Here is an 18,327-nt window from a genome sequence, read left to right as displayed (position 1 = left end):
CACTGCCAGAGGGCAGGGAGAGATGGGATATTGGGAAGGAATTGTTGTGAGAGTGAGGAGGCCCTGGCCCAGGTTGCCCAGAGAAGCTGTGGTTGCCCCTGGATCTCTGGAAGTGTCCAAGACCAGGTTGGACGGGGCTTGGAGCAACCTGGGCTAGTGGGAGGTGTCCCTGCCCATGGGAGGGGGTGCATCTGAATGGGCTTTAAGGTCCTTCTGACTCAAAGCATTCCATTATTCTATGATTTAGGGGCCCCCAACGCCCTGCACAGGTCCTGGCAAGGGGGGGAAGGTCTGACAGGACAGCTGTGACCCCCTAGATCTCTACCAGCAGCAGCCCATTCTGCACTGGGTGATGCTGGGGCGCTGCTGTGAAGGAGTCCCTTCCTCTGCCCATCCCTACCAGCTCTACAGCCTGATCTGGGTGCACTGGGGGCTACGTGGGTGTGAAACACCGTAAGAGGGACAAGGGTGGGGGAAATGTGTGTGCTGGGTGACCCTGGGGTCCTCACCGAGCTCCTGCAGAGCTGCCTGCTTCACCTCCAGCTCCTCCTTCAGGGTGGAGAGTCGCTCCTCCAGCAGAGCTGCTCCTAAATCAGCATAAAAAAACCCTCCAATTAATCAGTTCCTCAAAAAAACTGAAGTGAAGCAGAAAACAGCCCCACCAAAATTTTTTCATCCAGTGATTGTGTTGTGCTGCAGCAGGGAGGAGGCAGTGACAGGACATGGACAACCAGCTCCTGCTGCCTGGGATTATCCTCAGACCAGGGAAAATCCCCCAGCACCAACAAAAATCCATGGCAAAAGCCCTGCTCCTGGTGGTGGGGCCCAAATTTGCCCATGAACTCTGTGCTTCTCCTGCACATACCCCCAGGCCTGGGAGAGAATGCTGGGAACAGCTCTGTACCTCTCCTTAGATCATCCTTATCCTGCTGCAGCCTGGCCACAGCCTCCGAATGCTCCTTGTCCTTGGCTTTCAGGCTCTGCTCTGCCTTCCTCTGCTGCTGCACTTGGGTCTCCCTCTCCGCCTGCAGCTTCCGGGAAAAGTCCTCCACCTGTTTCCTCAGCTCCTCCTTCTGTTTCCCCATCTCTTCCAGCTCAGCCTTCACCGGGTTCAGCTGCTGCAGCAGCTCCTGGAGGTGTTTGTTGATCCGGGAGAGATCCTTGCTCTGCTCCGTGGCCCAGTAGCTCAGGTCTGTCGCAGAGAGGCTCCTTCTCCCCGTGCTGTCCTCCAGCACCCCCTGGAATTTGCTGAGGGCCGAGGGGATGTTCTGGCTCTGGCAGAGGCTGGTGATGGCTCTGCCCACCTCCCGCAGGCTGGCCTGGGCGCTGGAGCAGCTGTCACAGGAGCGCGGGGGGCACCTCGAGGTCTGTGTGGGGACACTGCGGGTGCCCTGGGCCAGGCTGGGGCCAGCCCTGGGCTGGGAGCTCCCCGAACTGCCCAGAGAGTGAGGAGGAGATTGCTGTGTGGGGATCTCCTTCCTGCAATCCTTGTCCTGAGGGAGAGAGCACAGAACAGGACCAGTGCCCAGATAGAACTGGAAACGATCCATAAGAGCCCAAATCCGAGGTGTGAGCTGTGGGAATGGGACAGCAGTGCAGCCAAGGGACAGTGACCAAGGGGTGGCCTCAGCAGCAGAAGCTGCTCCCCACCTCCCCTTCTTGTGACCATCCCTTCTTTCCCACCCCCTGTGCTGTCTCCTGGGTGTGCCACATGGGTTATTGTGAGACTTCTCCATAAGAAAGAACTTTTTGGGGAAAATAAAATGCAGGGGAGGGACGCGGTGTTTTTACCACCAGTTATTTCACAGATTTGAAGCAACTCAGCCCCTCAGTGGGGTCGGCAGAACTGCAGCATTTTGGCAGGAGGAGAATATTTTCCAAGCTATAGAGGCAGCCAAGGTCACCCATCCCAAGATCCTGGTGGAGGATGGATCCAGCAGCACGGCTGGGAGTAGGGGAGGGAAGGGACTTGGGCGGGGAGGGGACAGTGTGGGACAGATGTGACACACAGGTCAGCACTCAAAGGGTTGGAGCACAGGATGTCCCAGAGAAGGACCACGGTCCAAATCCCGGGGGGGGTGACCCCAAATGTCCCACCTGGTGCTGGAGCTGCTGGCAGAAGGCCCCCAGTCTCAGCATGGTGCTCCAGAACCTCCTGGCCGTGAGCCCCGCGGACATGCAGGGCCCCGGGCCCCGCGCCGGCGGCACCGCGCGCCCGCACAGCACCATCTCCGCGTAGCCCGTGAAGCTCTGCAGCAGCAGCAGGAGCCTGTCCCGGCAGGAGAACACGCCTTGGAGCCACAGGGATCAGGAATGGGAGGCAGGAGAGGTTGCTGGCCCCCTCCCCATCCCCTGCACAAAGCCAGTGAGGCGCAGGAGGGTGGGATTGGTGCCCCCGGGACCTCCCCCCCCGGCCGAGATCACTGCATGGAGCAGCATTTGGTGGGATCAAAGTCAGGCTGTGCACACTGGCTCTGATTAGGCTCTCTCTAAAGTTTTGGGGCACCAATCCTAATTTTTAGGGCCAGCAGCTGTGAGGGAATGGCTCATCTTTTGAACCAGGGCTGTATTTATTGCACCCAGACTGCAGGAGGGGCTTTGCCCTCCCAGGGCTGTCAGTGTAGCTGTGCCCGAGTGTTTCCAAGGTTTTGGGAGGCAGGTTAACAAGCCTGTCCCATCTGCCCAGGTGCCCTCAGCTCCCAGCTGGAGCAGTGGCTGGCTCTGCTCCTTTGTGGCCAGTTTGGAGCTCTGAGCAGGGAGAGGAGTTGGGTTTTAAAGCTCAGGGTTGAGCTGCACGGCATGAGGGTGAAGTGCTGAGATGCTGGCACTGCTTATCATGGAAATATGTGGGAGAAAGCGTCCAAAAGACTTCATAGAATTATGGAATATCCCAGTTGGAAGGGACCCACAAGGATCATCCAGTCCAACTCCTGGCCCTGCACAGACACCCCAACAATCCCACCCTGGCCCTCAGAGTGTTGTCCAAACCCTCCTGGAGCTCTGGCAGCCTTGGGGCTGTGCCCACTGCCCTGGGGAGCCTGGGCAGTGCCCAACCAGCCTCTGGGGGAAGAACCTTTGCCTGAGATCCAACCTGAGCCTGCCCTGACACAGCTCCAGCCATTCCCTGGGTCCTGTCACAGGTCAAACACAGCAGAGCTCAGTGCCTGCCCCTCATGAGGAAGCTGCAGACCCTGGTGAGCTCTGACCTCAGTCTCCTCCAGCTGAACAAGCCAAGTGCCCTCACCCTCAGCTTCTCCTCAAGGCCCTTCACCATCCTCCCAGCCCTCCTTTGGACACAGCTTTATGTCCTTATTGTACCGAGGTGCCCAAAGCTGCCCCAGGGACTTGGCTGAGCTCCGCAGGTTGGACCCGCACCCCCTTTCCCTCTGGGGTGCTCAGGGCTGTCTCACCTGTCTATGAGCAGCTCCAGCAGCACCACATGTGAGTGCTGGCTGAACTCGGGCTCGCTCTCGCTGTGCCTGTACCGCTGCAGCAGCAGCGACATGTCCAGGTCGCAGGACACCTTGTCGGGGAACTTCCATGACGGGAAGCGCACGGCGCCGGCCCGGGAGGTCACGTCGGCAATGGCAGCCTGCAGGTCCTGCAGGTCGGCCCGCAGGCTCTCCATGCAGCCGCGGTGGCCCAGGAGGTGCGCCATGGTGGGCGGTGGGACACGGGCTGGGAACCACGGGGCCACCAGGCCAGGGTGCTGAGGGGGCACCGGGTGTGGGATGGAGGGAACGCCCTACCGGGACAGCCCGCTGGAGAGGGACCGGCACGGTGGTACCGGGCGCGGGGGGCTTCAGGAGGGCGGGGGAAGCAGAGGGAACTGGGAGGAACCGGGAGGAAACAGGGTGAACGGTGGGGAGAAGGGGCCGGGCCGGGCTAGGCCGCGGCGTCCCGGCCCAGGCCGCGGCGTCCCGGCCCTGTTGCCATGGTAACCTCCCCCCCGCCCCGCAGTGGTACGCGCCTGCTCTGTGTGGGCTCCCCCCGCGGGAGCCGCCGTACCATGAGCGGCCCACGGCGCGCGCGCGCTGTGTCGTCTCCCCCCTACGCCCCGGCACTGTGCGCCCCCTGGCGGCCGCGCGTCACTTCCGCTGCGCACGCGCAGCGCGGGGCCCGCGGCCGCCATTTCGCCCGTGTCGGTGCCGGTGTCGCGACAGGGCCTGGACGGTCCCGGCAGATCCCGCTCGGCTCCCGACCCTGATCGATCCTCGGCTGTCCCTGATCGGCCCCGCGGGGAAGCGCCCCTGCCTTGCCCAGCAGCACCATGCCGGCCGGACCCGTGCAGGCCGTGCCGCCGGCGCAGCCCGCGCCCCCCGCCGAGAGCAAACCGGTGCGGGAATGGGGAGCTGTGAGGGGATGGGGGGCCGTGAGAGGATGGGGTGTGGGGGCGTAAAACGGGGCGGACCGCGGGTGTTTCGGGTCTGGCCTCTCGCGCTGACCCCTCGGTGCGGGTGTGGGGGAGGCGGGAGTTCTGCCCTGTGCGTGGCTGGTTCGGAGGGGATTGACGCCCCCCGAGCCCTCAGGTGAGACACCTCCTGCAGAGCTGCCTCCAGCTCTGGGATCCCAGCACAGGGAGGACGTGGAGCTGCTGGAGCGAGTCCAGAGGAGGCCACGGAGATGCTCCAAGGGCTGGAGCCCCTCTGCTCTGGAGCCAGGCTGGGAGAGCTGGGGGGGTTCACCTGGACAAGAGAAGGCTCCAGGGAAACCTGAGAGCCCCTTCCAGGGCCTAAAGGAGCTCCAGGAGAGCTGGAGAGGGACTGGGGACAAGGGATGGAGGGACAGGACACAGGGAATGGCTTCCCAGTGCCAGAGGGCAGGGATAGATGGGAGATTGGGAAGGAATTGTTGGCTGTGAGAGTGGAGAGGCCCTGCCCAAAGAAGCTGTGGCTGCCCCTGGATCCCTGGAAGTGTCCAAGGCCAGGTTGGACAGAGCTTGGAGCAACGTGGGGTAGTGGAAGGTGTCCCTGCCCATGGCAGGGGGTGGGATGAGATGGGCTTTAAAGTCCCTTCCAACCCAAAGCATTCCAGGATTCCTCACCAGGCAGCTCCGTCCTGCTGGGCCGGGTGGGTGCTGAGCCCTCTCCTGGCAGTGCCCCAGGGCTGTGATTGTGATGGGTGTGGAGGGTCACCAACAGCTCTGGGAGCAGCCCATGGAAGGATTAAATGTCCAAGGGAGCATGGCATTCCTGTGTGTCCCAGTAGTCTCCTGGATCCTTTCTGTCTTGTCCTTATTCGTATCCTTCCCACCTTTCCTGAAATGGGAATACAGCTCCCATGCAGCTGGAGCTGCTGTCCCAACCCTCACACAGCAGCATCAGCCCTCGTGGAGATGGAGAGGGAGCTGATCCCACTGAAAACCTTGGGTGATTGGGCGTATTAACACATTCAGGAGGAAAATTGTGGCTTCCCCCCCCAAAAAAACTCCTGAGTTTCATGCACAGACGTTACCAAGGCAACTCAGCATCTCAAGTGTGGTGCTGCCTGATCCTTCAGCTCCTCAGGATCATGTTCTGAGGGAGTGGGAATGAAACCTAAAAATATTCATGGTACCCTTCTCTTTAAACACTTTTATCAAGGTCATATTTCATGGAATCATGGAATGGGTTGGGTGGGAAAGGACCTTAAAGCCCATCCAGTCCCACCCCCTGCCATGGGCAGGGACACCTTCTGCTATCCCAGGTTGCTCCAAGCCCCATCCAGCCTGGCCCTGGATACTCCCAGGGATCAGTTTGACTTGGGATTGTTTTTCCCCTTGGAGTCCCTATAGATTTGGCAGAGCTGGGAGCTTTACTGGGATTTTAAGTTTTCCCTGACTGTCCCTGCTAGGATTATAAAAGTTTCCCATAGACCTGTTCTGATTTATAACAGCTTTTCTTGGAAAGCTGCTTGGTGAGGGAAGGAGTAACATCTTTAGTATCCTGCAAAGATCAGCCTCTGGTTTTACTGGAATAGAAAGCCATCCACAGGGAGGGTTCTGGGATTTTAGTTTGGATCCTCCTGTAATATCAGTGAGAAAAACACCCTGCAGAGCTTTTCTCTATGAAACAGCTTTTGATGCAAACATAGTAGGATTAAAAGCTGTGTTTTATTTAACGTGGACTTAATCACTCAGGTTTTACTTCCTTATAGTCCCACACACCTCTAGGAATATTCAGAACTTCCACACCTGGTTAGGAATGCTGAAATATTCCAGGATGTGTTGTTAGAGCCCCTTTAAATATTTGCGAAGCTACTCAGGGTTGAGGCTGAGATGGTAAAAATGCCCTGAGGAATTGTTTTGATTTCCACAGGAGGGCCTCCCTTGTTGTCCCCCTGTCCCTGTCCCTGCAGTGGGTGCCCCTGACAGGCAGACAAATGTCTCCCACCCTGAAAAACCAAGGAATTAATTAGTGGGATGGATGGTTCAGGCTGTTCAGCCAGATCTTGTGTCAGGAAGAATTCAGTGCCTGGGAGGCTGAGGAGGAGGATGGATAAATGGCCCTGTGTTCCCTTGGGATTGCTCTTTGGAATGCCTAATTCTGACACCCCTTCACCTTTTGTAATGAAATAATTTTTATTACAGCCAGAAGAAGAGCCTAAAGAGGAAGCAGCACCAGCCAAGCCCGTGGTGGGAATTATTTACCCTCCTCCAGAGGTCAGGAATATTGTGGACAAGACTGCCAGCTTTGTAGCCAGGTAAATTACACTGATCTGGTGATTCCAGGGATTTTCATGCTTCTCCTCTTCAGTGCAGTTCCAGGAGCTGAAACAGGTCACAGTCCTGTGGTTTTATGTGAAGGATTTTAAGGTTTGAGTCTGGACCAGTGAGACTGGAAAAGAAACAACAAAATTCTACTGAAGAGGTGTAAGACACACTAGAGAAACTGGTAGTAAATGAATAAAATTCTTGTTGAAATGTGTAGTGTGTGCTGCAATAACCAGTAATAGGACCTGTTCTGATTGATCTGAGGAGGAAAACAAATCCTAGCTGGAAAGGGAAGCCTTGTTACAGGTGCTGTAGCCAAGAGGAGTCGTGGCTGTGTTTTAGTGCTGAAATGTTTTGGCTGTTGTGAGTTTAAGAGAATCACCAAATGCTGCTCTAGTCAAAGATACTTATTGTGTAACTCATCTCTCAAATGCTGCCAAGGAGTGTTGGCTTCCTCTGAGGATAAGGAAGGGACTGTGTTTATCCTTGGGGATTGTAAAGAGGAGGAGGTGGAGTGTCTAAACAAGACTGGGAGGTATCCAGGGAATATGAAGAGAAACACACTGTGGCAGCAGTGAATTTTCCCAAACTGCCCTAAAATAAACAGCTCGTGCTTTGAGTGGGAGGAGTGGATGGTACCTGGACTGGGGCTCTCCTAAATGTAGCACTCCAGGGTGGTCAGTCCCTGTAGAGCCTCATGGTTACCATTTTTTTTTCCTTATATGATCTTTCTTGAACTGAAATTAGTCTTAAAAACTTGTTAGTAGAGCAAATAAAATTAGTTTAGTAAGTAACTTGTGAACTTCATCCAGTCAGTCCAGGAAATGGCCTTTGTGTGCAGCCAGGTGAGATTGTGGGACGCTTGTGAGTGTGAGTTTTTAACTGCCTTAAGGAATATTCACATTAGAGACAAAATTAGGAGGACAAATGCCTTTAAGTCGTGTGTATCCAGCTGGCTGCTGTGTTGGGTGTGAGTTCCTGAGGGATAAACTCCTCCCATGTGCAGAGAAAACTCTCTGCTGAGGGGCTGATGCCTCAACACATCTCACTCTGAAAGAGACATTTCCATTTGAGTTGATGCCCATTCATTTTAACAATTTCTCTTTTTCATCCCCAGAAATGGGCCAGAATTTGAAGCCCGAATTCGTCAGAATGAGATAAATAACCCGAAGTTCAACTTCCTGAACCCCAACGACCCCTACCATGCCTACTACCGGCACAAGGTCAGCGAGTTCAAGGAGGGCAAGGCCCAGGAGCCCTCAGCTGCCATCCCCAAGGTCATGCAGCAGCAGCAGAGTGCCCAGCAGCAGCTCCCACAGAAGGTGAGTGTTCCTTCCAACACTGTGGTGAAGAACTTGGCTGCTGAGGGGCGTTGGCACAGCCTGGGGTTGAGCAGGAGGCCTGAAAGTCAAGAAGGAGGAGTTGGTTATACGTTTGCCAAAAAGACAGCAGTGAGAGGCTTGGAGTTGAGCATCTGGGGCTTTGTTTTGATGCAGATGTGCATCCCCCAGGTGCTGGTAACTCAGAGTTGTGTTTGAAAAAGCTAATATGTAATTGGTCCATTTTAATTACTGTGTATTGACTGGTACAGTGCTTACACTACCCATCACTTGGGCTGGATGTGTTTAGGCCTCTTGCCAGAGGCATCCCTTGGAGTTCAGTTTGGGCCTGTTGCACACACTGTTTTGTAGAAGCATTTCCTGCCAGAAGGATCAACTTCCCCTTAAAAGATGGAGTACAAAATGCTGCTCATCTTGTTCAGCTGTGCCTTTATATGTGCTGGGTGGGAAAAGGGTATGGACTGAATCCAAGGCTTGGCATGGCCAACAGCCAACACTGTGTGGTTCTCATGGTCCTGGAGGGTTAAAGTGAAGTCCTGATGGTTTCCAGTTTTGTTTGCTGTTGGAGCAACCATTTTTCTATAATATAAATACAGGTGGCCAGATAGACCCTGTGGTACTGATTTTTCTCATCTGTGCAGCTGCCAGGATATCTTGACTGGTGTTGCTTTCCTGCAGCAGCTGAAGGAAAGATGGATTCTCCTGAGTGTTTTTGAATGGTTCCTTGCAGGAATTCACTGAGCTGTGTCCGTTCCCTCTGCAGGTGCAGGCCCAGGTGATCCAGGAGACGGTGGTTCCGAAGGAGCCGCCCCCGGAGTTCGAGTTCATCGCGGACCCTCCGTCCATCTCCGCCTTCGACCTGGACGTGGTGAAGCTCACGGCGCAGTTCGTGGCTCGGAATGGCCGCCAGTTCCTCACTCAGCTCATGCAGAAGGAGCAGAGGAACTACCAGTTTGATTTCCTTCGCCCCCAGCACAGCCTCTTCAACTACTTCACCAAGCTGGTGGAGCAGTACACAAAGGTAGTCCTGGCAGGTTGATCCTTTCCACAGCAGGAGTGGTTTTGGAAGGCTGCTGAAGCCCTTGAAACCAGCCAGGCGAGAAGTCCATCCTTTAAATCACACTCTTCAGAGTGCATATTATGCTGAGCACAGCGGGCTGTCACCTAAGTGTACCACACACTATTGTAATATAAGTAAAAATTGTGGGTTTTTAAATATAGAGGATAATTGGAAGGCCACGAGTGAGTATTTTTAAGTGCAGGGATGAGCAGTAAGTAATGAGAGGGCTGCAGTAGAATAAATGGGACATAGCCCCGGGGGTCTGCTGGTATTTTAGCAGTGTGGAAAGAGAATAATTGCTTTGAAGGAGGTTTTGGCACAAAGAATTGTTACCAACTGTCGTGCAAAATATGTTTCAGATCTTGATCCCACCGAAGGGTTTACTCCTCAAGCTCAAGAAGGAGGCTGAAAATCCCAAGGAAGTCCTAGATCAGGTATTCCAGGAAAAATCTGCAAAATTGCCGAAGCGTTTTGGTTATGTTTTGAATTTTTTCTCTTTGCATGTTTTTGGCTTGCTGGCAGCAAATACAAATATACAGAGAATAAAATGGGTGTGTCACTTGCTGTCACTTGAGTACAGGGGACTCAGACTTATAAAACTACCAGCTGGTGTTGGTACTGGAGGTAGTTTTTGGCAGCACAGGGATGCTGCACAACTTCCTCTCCAAGTGGTTACAAAGTAAAATTATGGAATATCCTGAGCTGGATCATCCAGTCCAACTCCTGGCCCTGCACAGACACCCCAACAATCCCACCCTGGCCCTCAGAGCGTTGTCCAAACCCTCCTGGAGCTCTGGCAGCCTTGGGGCTGTGCCCACTGCCCTGGGGAGCCTGGGCAGTGCCCAACCAGCCTCTGGGGGAAGAACCTTTGCCTGAGATCCAACCTGAGCCTGCCCTGACACAGCTCCAGCTGTTCTTCATTTCATTTGCAATCCATAGGGAGCTGACTGTGCTGGTTCCTGTCTGACACTGTGTGTGCTCCATGTCTGCTCCTGCAGGTGTATTACAGAGTGGAGTGGGCCAAGTTCCAGGAGCGAGAAAGGAAGAAGGAAGAGGAGGAGAAGGAGAAGGAACGTGTTGCTTATGCCCAGATTGACTGGCATGATTTTGTGGTTGTGGAAACAGTTGACTTCCAGCCCAATGAGCAAGGTACTGATGTTGGGCATTGTAATCTCTATGAAACAGCCCCCTTTGAGCAGGGGACGTGTCCTGAAGTGCCATTTTTAGACAGACACTGGGTTTTGCAGCCTTTTATCCTTCAGGGGTGAAGGGAAAAGCCTTACAGTGACAGTTTGCAGGGTTGTTGTTTGTCTCTGGTGTGTCCACTTCTCCACTTCCACCAGGACAGCAGAGCTTGTCCCACTGTCTAATAGTGTTACCATTTCTAAGTCACTTCATGTGCTGTGTGGGCGTTGGTCTGTGTAGACTCACCTTCCCTTCTATAGCCCTTGGCTCCCAGGGATTTTGATGCCACTGCTTTTCATTCAAGAAACTGGTATTTTTCTCTGTTTATAGAGCAGAGGAATGGGATAGAGAAACAGAAGCTCTGTTTTCTGCATTGTAGGGAATTTCCCTCCTCCCACCACTCCAGAAGAGTTGGGAGCTCGAATCCTGATCCAAGAGCGTTACGAGAAGTTTGGGGAAAGTGAGGAGGTAGAGATGGAGGTGGAGTCAGATGAGGAAGATGAAAAGCAGGAGAAAACAGATGAGCCCCCAGCACAGCTGGATCAGGACACACAAGTGCAGGATATGGATGAGGTAACTAACCAATGGAATCAGCATTGCTTTTGTCCCCCACAGTTTGTGTGGTTTGGGATGCTCTTCACTTGCACTGTAAGAAGTTGCTTCAGTTTCTTGAGGAAATGAAATTTCCCTCGGATGAAATCTCAAAACAAACTGCTTCTGCTGGAATAAGTTTTTTTTTTTCATGTTTTCCATGACAATACAAGTGCCAAGAGAGAAATCCAGTAATTTTGTCACCCAGTGGTGTGGATTTTATATTTCTGTGATTAAGTCTCTTCAGGCTTTTTTCTGCCCAGAACCTGGAACATTGAAAGATGACTCATTTCAGACTCTGCCCACTGTAAACTGTTTTTCTGGTAACAGGGAACAAGAGTGTGGTTAACCATAAGCCCCTGCTTGCCAGGCTGTTGCAATGTGGAAGCTGAGCAGTATTTGCTTCCTCTTCTGGGTGTGCTGAATTTCTGGATCGTGGTTATCCGAAGGAACCACTGCCATAGGTATCCGGAGCCAAAACAGCTCCATTGCTTTGAAGCTGCATGATCTGTTCTCCCAGCACCGTGTAGGATTTTATCCCTCTCAGATCTTGTCTGTGAGTGTTTGACTGCTGGAACTTGGTTATGATTTTGTTCTCTTTTAAATAAGGGCTCAGATGATGAAGATGAAGGTCAGAAGGTTCCTCCTCCTCCAGAAACCCCGATGCCACCCCCTCTTCCTCCCACACCAGATCAGGTCATTGTGCGGAAGGATTATGATCCCAAAGGTAAATCCATCTAGTGGGAAAAAAACCCTTTTATTTCTTCCTGAATAATCACAAACCATTTGTTTCTGCACTGCACCAACACTGTGGTTTTGCTTTCCTAGCCTCAAAACCATTACCACCCGCCCCGGCTCCGGATGAGTATCTGGTTTCTCCCATCACTGGAGAGAAAATTCCGGCCAGTAAAATGCAGGAGCACATGAGGATCGGCCTCCTGGATCCGCGGTGGCTGGAGCAGCGCGACAGATCCATCCGGGAGAAGCAGAGTGACGACGAGGTCTATGCCCCAGGTCAGCCTGAGCATTGATTGACACGGTTTGCTGGGTGAGGGCTGTGAGCACAGCCCCTCTCTGCCCCCAGGCCCCGCTGACAGGGACAATCTGAACTGATTGGGGTGTCCTTAATGTGCTGATTAATTGAATACATTTGTCATTAGTACATCGAAGCCTTCTATAAAGTTAAACAGAAATAGCTGTGGCTGGCCAGGATCTTTTTAAAAAAGAAGAAAGGGGCCAGGAGTTGGACTTTAATGTTCCTTGTGGGTCCCTTCCAAGTGACCGTAAAAAGAGCAGCACTCAGCTATTAGGTACCAAATAATTGAAAGATCAGTAGCAGAGGCTTGATCTATTTGATTATATCTCTTGAGATAAGAATTGCTGTGTTTTCCTCTCAGGTTTGGATATTGAAAGCAGCCTGAAGCAGCTGGCAGAGCGCCGTACTGATATCTTCGGTGTAGAAGAGACTGCCATTGGTAAAAAGATTGGTGAAGAGGAAATCCAGAAACCAGAGGAAAAGGTAGAGTAGGAACTGGGGTTTTTAACAGGTCCCTTGTATTGTGAATGCTCGGAGTTCTTGCTGTCAAGCTGCTCCCTGGATTTCTTTGCAGTCTGACCAGGTTGGGGTTATTCTGATTTGTTTTGTCCTCTCAGGTGACCTGGGATGGCCACTCGGGCAGCATGGCCCGCACACAACAGGCTGCTCAGGCCAATATCACTCTCCAAGAGCAAATCGAAGCCATTCACAAGGCCAAGGGCCTGGTGCCAGAGGATGACAGCAAGGAGAAGATCGGGCCCAGCAAACCCAACGAGATCCCCCAGCCACCCCCTCCTTCCTCAGCCTCCAATCCCCCCGCCAGCGCTCAGCCCATCACGTCTGTGCCTCGTCCACCCACCGTGAGTGTTTGGGCTTCCAGAAGCCAATTACTGGGACTGTAGTTAATTAGAAGGGAGTCCTGAGGAAGGCCAGGGGTTATAACAGCAGGGTGCTGGCATGGAAGAGGATTTTGTGGGAAGTTCATGGTTTAAAAGTAGTTTGGAAACATTACAGGAACCTTAGTGAACACAATGTTAAAAATGGAAAATAATCCTTAGGGTTTTTTATCCTTAGAGGTATCAAAAAGACTTGGATCAGATGGGCAGGGGAGAAACCTGGGCACTGGGATCTTGGAGGCAGAGAGTGTGGCTAACAAAAGATGGGTGGGAGCCTTTGTAGGTGTAAAGTGATACAGGACAAAAGCAGCTCCAGGTAAGAAACATTCACAGGTGACTCACTGCCCGTGTTCCTGCCCCAAGGGATCTGCAATGTGACTCCCAAATAGCAATTTTAAAAAAGAAACAAAGTGCCTCGAGGTCTGATCCTGGAGTGGGGAGGGAAGGAGGAACCGTTTAATCTGTTAATGAGGCTTCTGTGCCTGTTCAGGACAGCTTGGGCTGCCCATATGGTGGGGCCACTAAGGCTCCCAGCAAGTCTGTGGCCAGCAGAACCTGTGGCCTGTTTCCCTGGGTAATTGAATCAGGATTGTGGCCAGCACTGGGCGTTCCTGCACGTACCTGCTGAGGAAGTTCCCCCTCTCTCCCCAGATGCCCCCTCCCGTCCGTGCTGCCGTGGTCTCTGCAGTTCCAGTCATGCCTCGGCCCCCGATGCCATCCGTGGTCCGGCTGCCTCCGGGCTCCGTCATAGCCACCCCAATGCCCCCCATCATCCACACCCCCCGGATCAACGTGGTGCCCATGCCCCCCTCTGCTCCCCCCATCATGAGCCCCCGCCCGCCCCCCATGATTGTACCGACAGGTCAGTGACTTCTGCTTTTCCTGGGTAATTGTCAGATCGTTCCTTTATAACGTGGGCTTGGAGGGGTTTTCCTTCTGTGCCCCGATACCGGTGTGTAGCTGGGATTGTGACATTAGGGGTTTTGGGTGTTTGGTATGGCTTATCTGGTATTGCTTTTGGGCTCGAGGCTCCTCCTGCACCATGAAATACAGGGAGTTATGTGTCCCCTGGGAGCCTGCCTGGGTGCAAATTAAGAATCCAGGGTAAAGAGGAGCTGCCAGCACCCCAGTGGGTATTAGAGCTCCTCACAGAAGCTGCTGCTGCAGGAGCAAAAGCTGTTTTCTGGCCCCTTCCCTCATTAGGTGCTTTGAAGTTAAAAAGCACAATGCAAAAAGCAATTCTTCCTTTTTTTCTTCTTCTTTTCTTTCCCAACTGGAGGAGCTGGCACCGCTGCATGCCAAACTGAGAGTGTGTTCTTTTTCTTGCAAGATCTGCAGGAAGCTCTCATGCCTTGTTATCTTTTCCTGGACTGCTTCCCAATATGAGATCTCCGAATGTTTGAAGTTTGCATGTTTTGCTGTGGGTTGTAACTTCCTCCATGTATTGTGGCATTTATTTTCAGCCTTCGCTGCTCTGCTAAAAGCATTTTTTGTGTGAGGGGGTGTTTGCTGTGTGCTCAGTGGGTGACTGTGGGTTGTGCTGTGTCCCCCCCGTCCCATTCCAGCGTTTGTCCCTGCGCCTCCCGTGGCTCCGGTTCCGTCCCCGGCGCCGATGCCTCCCGTTCACCCCCCACCACCCATGGAGGATGAGCCAGTCTCCAAGAAACTGAAGAGTGAGGATAGCCTGATTCCAGAGGAGGAATTCCTGCGCAGGAACAAGGTACAAATGTGGGGCAGAGCCCTGACCCCCCTGGGCTGTTCTGCTTTGCCCAGAGGGGCTGTAAAGTCAACTCCCTGCACAGAGAGGGGCTGATGTGCAAAAATACCTGGCAGGGGAGAGACTTCCTGAGGTGGCTCCTTCCTTCTGTCATTCCTGAGCAAATCAAACTCCTTTGTATCTTACTGGGAAGAGCTACACACAGGAGTTGAGTGGGATAGTGCTCTTCTGTAATTAAGGGCAGTGAGAGGCAGGTAATAATGTAAAGAAGAACTAAAGCTCCTAATAAGCTTTTAAGGAGAGGAGGGCTAAGCTGGAGATGCAATGAGATTAGAGTATCAATGCCAGCATGATAGTAGGGTAATGTGGTGTATTCCATAACAAGGTGAGCTAAATGTGAGGCTGAATTCCTTCCTTCCTATTGCAAGAGGAGTTTTAAGTCCTTTAAGAAGGACTGTATGGTTTTCCTGGGCATATTTAAACTAAAAGAGGAGATATTTAGATGGGATATTGGGAAGGAATTGTTCCCTGTGAGGGTGGGGAGGCCCTGGAACAGGTTGCCCAGAGCAGCTGTGGCTGCCCCACCCCTAAAAGTGTCCAAGGCCAGGCTGGAGGGAGCTTGGAGCAACCTGGGCTAGTGAAAGGTGTCCCTGCTCATGGCAGAGGGGTGGAACAAGATGAGCTTTAAGGTCCTTTCCAGCCCAAAGCAGTCTGGGATTCTGTGATTCCATGCGCACAGAGAAGCTGTCTCCTGTTTAATGCTTCACACATTCACTCTATGATACTGTGAGTGCATGTGATGCTCAGTGAATGGCACAGAAAAGTAAGGACTAAGGAGAGAAATCCAACTAAATGTTTTATTTTGGGAGCAGTGGAGTAACTTTCTCTGTGCTGAAGCAAATACATTTCAGTGTGTTTACCAAGAAACTGAGATATGTGAGTAGTTTGGGGAATAAACACTGAGTGTGGTGCTCTGTTATCACAGCTCTGAGCTCTGTGCCTGTGAGAGACATTAATTATCTGTGTTTCCCACAGGGCCCAGTCACAGTCAAAGTCCAGGTTCCCAACATGCAGGACAAGACGGAATGGAAGCTGAACGGCCAAGTGCTGGTGTTCACCCTGCCCCTCTCAGACCAGGCACGTAGCTCATTAACCTGCCCTGCTCCCTGTGCTCCCTCTGGGAGCAGCAGGTGCCCTGCATGGCAGGGTGGGAGCTCTGCCTGCTCCCAGCTCCAGCCCTGGGGGGCTGCGTGGCTGGGGAGCAGGAATGGCTGCACAGCAGGACACAAGCACTGAGAGCCCTTTGATGTCCCCAGGTGTCTGTTATAAAGGTTAAGATCCATGAGGCCACAGGGATGCCAGCTGGGAAGCAGAAGCTGCAGTATGAGGTGGGTATAAGCCCTTCAGATTCTATTTGTTACCTCAGTGCTCTCTCACATACAAAACTTCCTACAAAGAAGAATTGCAATGTACAATGTAATGCACACTGGGAATAGCAGAGGGAATGCCTTTCCTGCCTGCACAGCACACCTGGTGACAGGACTGCTTGCTGTGACAGCAGGACAGGCCTTCAGTAGGTGACATCAGCAGATCTTCACGTTGTTGCTGCTGCACATGAGTCCTCCAAGCTTGATGTGGCTTTCTCTGAAACAAGCCTGTTTTTTTATTAGGGTTTTTGTGACATTTAGCTGCAGCAGCCTGCTCCCACAGTTCTGCCGTGTGCTCTGGGAGGTGGGCGAGCCTTGGAACCGTGGCAGCTCTGAGCAGGCTCTCTCCAAAACACGGCAGGGAAGAGCTCACTCTCTCTCTCTCTCTCTCTTCCTCTCGAGGCTGGCGCTGTCAGAAAGGCCCCGTTCCTTTGTAATGACTTGTTTCCAGTCATGCATGTGCCCAGGCAGGCACAACCTGCTGCCTAAGCAGTGAACTTTGTTCACTTATCTCCTCAAGAGTTCATCTGTGGGCAGATACTCTGTTAACCCTTAACGAGAAAGGAAGCTGAGCTGGTTATTTTTAAGGAAAAAAAAAAAAAAGGTGTGGGGAGTAGAGCCTGAGTAACTTCACTTGTGGGACTCCTTATCTCTGTGTTGTAGGAGCCACATTGTCTGTGTTGGCTGTGCTCATGCATTGTTCCACTGGTCTAGTAGAAGGTGTCCCTGCCCATGGAAGGTCCCTTCCAACCCAAACGATTCCAGGATTCTGTACCTGCCTCCTCCAATGTCCATCCTGGACACTGGGATCTCTCCAGGGCCTTCAGAACCTGCAGTGTTCTGTTCCAAGCATACAGCCAGGAAGGCTCCATCTGGGTGGGATTTTGTGGGAAAGGTTGCTGCTCTGACTTCTTTTGGTGTTTTTTTCCTTTTCCCCTCCCCTCAGGGCATCTTCATCAAGGATTCCAACTCCCTGGCTTATTACAACATGACGAGTGGCTCTCTGATTCACCTGGCACTCAAAGAGAGAGGAGGCAGGAAGAAATAGGAGCCGTGGAGCGCTGAGATGTAACGTGTCCACGTTGTAACCCTGACCCTCCCAATCCTTTTCCCACCCCGGCCTTTTCAGGGCTGCCCCCACTGCCCCCAGCATTAGTTTGAACCCCAGTTCAGGTTGTTGCTGAGGGAGGGGAAGCTGATGGAGCCCTGAACTGTGTCTGTGTAGTGAGTAGTGTGTAGTGATCGATGCTTTGCTCGAGTGCCGGCTCTCCCTTGAATCCCCTCGGGAAGCAACATCAAGGTCATGCCCAGCTTAGTCTAGATCCATCTTTGAGGGATTTACACAGGCCAGGAGCATCATCTGTCTGCCCTCAGCACTTGCTGCTTCATTTAACCTCCTGCTAATTGAAAACTTCTTCTCCACACACTCACTAAACTCCTTGTTCTTGTTCTTTCCCTGTCTCGAATCTTGCGCTGACCCTGACTTGGGAATTTTTCCTCCCTCGGCTTTACTGTGCGCGGCTGTTCTGTGATAAAGGAGATCTGGGTCTGCTCTGGACAGCCTGTGATTTGTTTTAATAATAAACATGCAGCTCTCCCTCCTTGGATTTGGGGTTTTTAATGGAGATGTGCCTGGTTTCGGAGCACTCGGATGGGGAAATACGTTGGGATTTGTAATTAAGCAGTTTACTATAGGAAATCCTCTTATGTTCTAGGAAAAGCTGCAAAAAAGGGGGTTTGTTGAAGTTTCTGTGGTCTTTCTCAGTCATTCCTGAAGGAATGCTTGTGCCTGTGTGTGAGGTGGGAAAAAATACTCTGAACTTAGCAAGAATTTTATTGGAAAAAGTGATTTACACTTATATCCTGCAGCTGGAATCTCTTGGATCTGGAGAGCATCTGTGTCCGGAAAAACAGATGATTCCTGGGCCTTCAGTCAGAGCTGTGCTATAGTTTGATAGAAACAAAACACAGCAAAGTTAATCCACAGAATTTGGTGCCCAGGAAGAGGAGGTGGGTGTCTGGATTTGGGTACCTGTGGCTTTTTGGGAGAACCCAAAGCCATAATAATGGATTTATTATTATATATTTTTAGCAGTGGTCAGGCAGTGCAGAGACATCCTGTTTACCTTATTCTGTGCTTAGGGAGAGAGGGATGAAGCAGGAGGGAAGAGCCGGCATCCTCCTGGCTCTGGTGTGCTCCTCTGGGATCCGGAGGAAGCCCTGTGGCTGTGGGGAAGGGGCTGGCACTGGCCCAGCCCAGGTGGCCAGTGGTCCCAGCTGTTGTCCCTGACAGGTCCCCACGTGTCCCTGTCCCTGTCACAGCCTGCTCCCATCCCTGCTGCAGGACACCAAGCCTGGAGCACATGGACAGGTTGGAAGGGTGA

The 18,327-nt window shown here is 52.7% G+C and overlaps 2 protein-coding genes across 2 annotated transcripts; one reads left to right on the top strand and one right to left on the bottom strand.

Annotated features, from left to right (window-relative positions):
• Positions 1-3,406: 3,406 nt before the first annotated feature.
• Positions 3,407-3,995, bottom strand: LOC113979010 (coiled-coil domain-containing protein 157-like). The gene has a single exon (XM_027706413.1). It carries the CDS (start codon positions 3,656-3,658, stop codon positions 3,407-3,409), a length of 252 nt encoding a protein of 83 aa, XP_027562214.1. The 5' UTR covers positions 3,659-3,995.
• Positions 3,996-4,269: 274 nt separating this feature from the next.
• SF3A1 (splicing factor 3a subunit 1) lies at positions 4,270-17,550 on the top strand. Its single transcript, XM_027706410.1, has 16 exons — positions 4,270-4,336; positions 6,569-6,681; positions 7,809-8,013; positions 8,795-9,052; positions 9,451-9,525; positions 10,090-10,240; positions 10,656-10,849; positions 11,477-11,594; positions 11,696-11,881; positions 12,265-12,386; positions 12,521-12,763; positions 13,451-13,661; positions 14,365-14,519; positions 15,552-15,653; positions 15,833-15,904; positions 16,890-17,550. Exons 1-16 carry the CDS (start codon positions 4,271-4,273, stop codon positions 16,989-16,991), a joined length of 2,373 nt encoding a protein of 790 aa, XP_027562211.1. The 5' UTR covers position 4,270; the 3' UTR covers positions 16,992-17,550.
• The last annotated feature ends 777 nt before the right edge of the window (positions 17,551-18,327 follow it).

Source organism: Neopelma chrysocephalum, unplaced genomic scaffold (genome assembly GCF_003984885.1).
Source record: "Neopelma chrysocephalum unplaced genomic scaffold, ASM398488v2 Primary Assembly neopelma1_376, whole genome shotgun sequence".
Classification (NCBI taxonomy): Eukaryota; Metazoa; Chordata; class Aves; order Passeriformes; family Pipridae; genus Neopelma; species Neopelma chrysocephalum.
Note: the sequence above shows the minus strand (reverse complement) of the source record. Positions and strands in the feature narration are given on the sequence as shown.

What these genes read in the sequence shown, in the direction of transcription:
- LOC113979010 (XM_027706413.1), bottom strand. Translation starts at nt 3,658, where the DNA reads ATGGCGCACCTCCTGGGCCACCGCGGCTGCATGGAGAGCCTGCGGGCC.
- SF3A1 (XM_027706410.1), top strand. Translation starts at nt 4,271, where the DNA reads ATGCCGGCCGGACCCGTGCAGGCCGTGCCGCCGGCGCAGCCCGCGCCC. An exon ending in CTTCCAGCCCAATGAGCAAG is followed by an intron (nt 10,241 to 10,655) that starts GTACTGATGTTG and finishes TCTGCATTGTAG; the next exon opens with GGAATTTCCCTCCTCCCACC. An exon ending in AATTCCTGCGCAGGAACAAG is followed by an intron (nt 14,520 to 15,551) that starts GTACAAATGTGG and finishes TGTTTCCCACAG; the next exon opens with GGCCCAGTCACAGTCAAAGT.